Raw genomic sequence first — 3,050 nt, forward strand, 5'->3', positions numbered from 1 at the left:
TCCTTAAGAGCCCTCATCATCACGACTCAGAAGCACAAGGGGGCATCAGAATACAGGCAAAGGCGAGGGTGGATGCCAGCTAAGGCCTGGGGATCGCAGTCAAGGCTCCCCACTTGTCTGGGTGGGGCGGAGGGCAGCCGGCAGGTACATTGGGAGGAACGGGGAAGGCAGGACAACAGGCTGCCTTCATCTCTTGCTCCTACCTGCCCCAACCAGGGCCAAGGTGAGGAGTTCTTCAAGTGTGGTCTCCTGATGAGCAGCCACTTATCTGGGAACTGGTCCACCTGAGACTGACTGATCCAGAAACTCTAGGGGTGGAGCCCAGCAACTGGTGCTTTACGAAGGGTCTTCCAGGTGGTTCAGGAAGGTCTGAGAACCACTGACCCAAGTGTTCCCTGCTTAGGAGACTCACTAGTGAGCAAATTCATGGTACGAATGTACAGGGCAATTTCTGTCTCCCGCAAGTCAAGTTACTCCCAGGCAAATCGTTAAGAATTACAATTTTCCCTTTCTCTTTCCACTTAGTCCCAGCAACGGCTGGGACACAACCCTTAAGAAGCTGCCTTGAAGTCACCCCCAGCCCCACAGAACCAGAGCCCAAGGAAGCCCTCCCCCGAAGGCCCTACTTTTTGTCTGTGGGTGTGACGCTGCCATTCACCGCCGTGCTGTCTGCGGCCTGGATGGAGGTGGACCCCGTCTCCTGGGGGAGGAAACACAGGTCGTCAGGCCGGCCTGCCCATGCCAGGCCCTGGTGAGAATACAAGTGAGGAGGCGTAGAACTTACGTACCTCTTCACATATTTTCAACTTCTTTGTGATTGCCTGGTAACAGACAGCTGGCTAATAAAGAGGGAGTGAAAAAAAATTACTTATTAAACTGAACATTTAACTGGTCTTAGTTACTATTTCCCTACTGAGGTGAGACCCAAAACAGAAAGTTAAGATCAAAACTTATTTGGTGTCCAACTTTGCTGAACTCCAACACATGAAAACTTAACTTGCATTACTCCACTCAGTTCTCATGCAGCTCTACAAGCTGCTTTTTGCTGGTGATGACGCTGAAAATCAGAGGTTTATATGTCCAAAATTATAGGCATGGTCAGTGTACCCAGCCTTGGAATCCTGATGTGTCAACTCCAAGGTCACACACCATCAGCAGATCCTATCAGGGCTCAGCCTAACCGACAGCCCTGGGGAGACACCTGGGGAAACCGCCCCCGACCCCCAGGGCTCATGGAAGACTGCCTTCATCCAGCAGCACTGGCCACCCATGGGTGGATGCCGGCTCCTGAGGCTGGCTTTCTGTCCTAGACTCTGAGGGCGACCACAAATGTCTCAAGCACACAGCCACGAAGTTTTAAAAGCTTCTTTGGGTTCCTTTTAAATCTTAACAATGCCTGATTCATGAGTGGTCCTCTACGTGATTTAAATTTAACTAGTTGCTCTGGACAGAGTACAGGCAGCGGACTAGGGTGAGGCTCCAGTGAAGCAGCACTCTCCCCTCAGGCTAGCTCCTAAGGGAGGATCAGGAACCTCAAGGAACAAGCTTACCTTCTCAGTTTGGCTGAGCAGGAAGTGATGGAAATGAGGGTCTGCATCTTTAACAGGCTGAAATCAGAAAATGATTGAATAAAACAAATTATCTTCTACCAGAGGTCACCTCCTACTGATAACCAGTCTCTACCCTGGCTGACACACCTTTGGGAGCTGAGCTTACAACTACCTGGGAGCTTGTTTCCCACTCTGGTTCTAAGCCTTTCATAAACAATGCCCATTCCAACTGGAGGAAAACTGGCTTCAAGTGGAAAAGAATGGATGTTTCGGCCAGGCTGGTGTATAAATTACTCCCAAACACTGTGGAAAAATAATTAAAAAGTGTACCAGTGATTTTCAAATCCAGCATTCACCAGTCACTTCAGATGACCCAGCAGACCAAGCCAAATTCTCAGGCTCCTCCAAGTCATAGGATTTTGGACCCCTCGTACCTGGCGCCAAATGCTCACAGAGGGTTAATATTAACAGGAAGGAGGAAGCAACGACTGCAAGGCTTTCAAGGGCTTTTCACACATAGGCCCAGCAACAGGGGAGCAGCGGGCGCACCCACACCAAGGGTAAGGCAGCGTGCAGGTGACCAAACATCACAGCCGCGCACGTGACCAAGGTATGTCTATAAAGTACCAAGTGGGAAAAAACTGCAGAATGATCCCACTTTTGTAAAAATCAACACTACTCCCCAAAGCGAAAACCTGTAACATGGATATGTGATTATATACCTGATGGTTAAGTGGGTATGCCAAACGGTCTGGAGCGAGTTAAATAAACTTGACAGCAAGCCTGCGCCAGGGTGGACTCGCACACTTCTGTATTCATTGGCAATTAAAAAGTGTCGGGAAAAGCACACCACACAGTCAGGCTGGGAAACCAGCTCTGAGGCTGGGCTTGTCATGGGCCAAGGGAGGGGTCATTACCTCACTCACGTTCGGCTGCCATTTAAACGTGGCCATGGGTCCAGCCATCATCCCCTTCACAGTACTAGACTCAGGGATGCTGAGGTCCTACAGAGGGAAAGACAGGTGGTCACAACACTGTGGCACCTCAGGAACACTTGTCTTCCTCCCTCAATTGAGGGCCCCTCTTCACTGCTTTGCTTCCTTTAGTCACACTCTGCCCCAAACTATCCTAGCCAGCTCCATGGTCTCCCCAGGCACAGCTCTGATGACTGTCTTATTGGGAGAAACAGGGCAAGTCTTTGTCAACACAGAGGGAAGTTCTCTTTTCTCTGGTCCAGAATGACAAATGTGCTCCTGGGCCAAAATTCCTCAAGGATGGAGGTAACCTGAAAGACCAACTGTGGTCTGCAGTGTGATCAGCAGGTCACAGGGAAAACTCCTTATTGCAAATAACGAGCATTAGGAAAACAGTACTGGCTTCAAAAGGAATCCATCGTATCTGAAAAGAAACTAAGGAAGCCACGTGGTGCAGTGAGGAGATCGGCCCAACATTTTAGAGCCACTAAGTGATGAAGCCAGAATTAGATCCTGGGGCAGTCAG

General features: G+C 49.9%; 1 protein-coding gene across 3 annotated transcripts in view; it reads right to left on the bottom strand.

The window, feature by feature from the left end:
- Positions 1-3,050, bottom strand: part of GLYR1 (glyoxylate reductase 1 homolog (Arabidopsis)) — a 31,979-nt gene that overhangs the window by 14,603 nt on the left and 14,326 nt on the right. For all 3 annotated transcript variants that reach the window (XM_010840429.1, XM_010840428.1, XM_010840427.1), the window contains exons 6-9: positions 2,468-2,554; positions 1,551-1,607; positions 789-839; positions 627-700 (exon numbers count right to left, since the gene is read on the bottom strand). In XM_010840429.1, coding sequence (XP_010838731.1) covers positions 627-700; positions 789-839; positions 1,551-1,607; positions 2,468-2,554 — 269 coding nt within the window. The remainder of the gene's footprint in view (positions 1-626; positions 701-788; positions 840-1,550; positions 1,608-2,467; positions 2,555-3,050) is intronic.

This window comes from Bison bison, unplaced genomic scaffold (genome assembly GCF_000754665.1).
Source record: "Bison bison bison isolate TAMUID 2011002044 unplaced genomic scaffold, Bison_UMD1.0 scf7180017864144, whole genome shotgun sequence".
NCBI classification, from domain to species: Eukaryota; Metazoa; Chordata; class Mammalia; order Artiodactyla; family Bovidae; genus Bison; species Bison bison.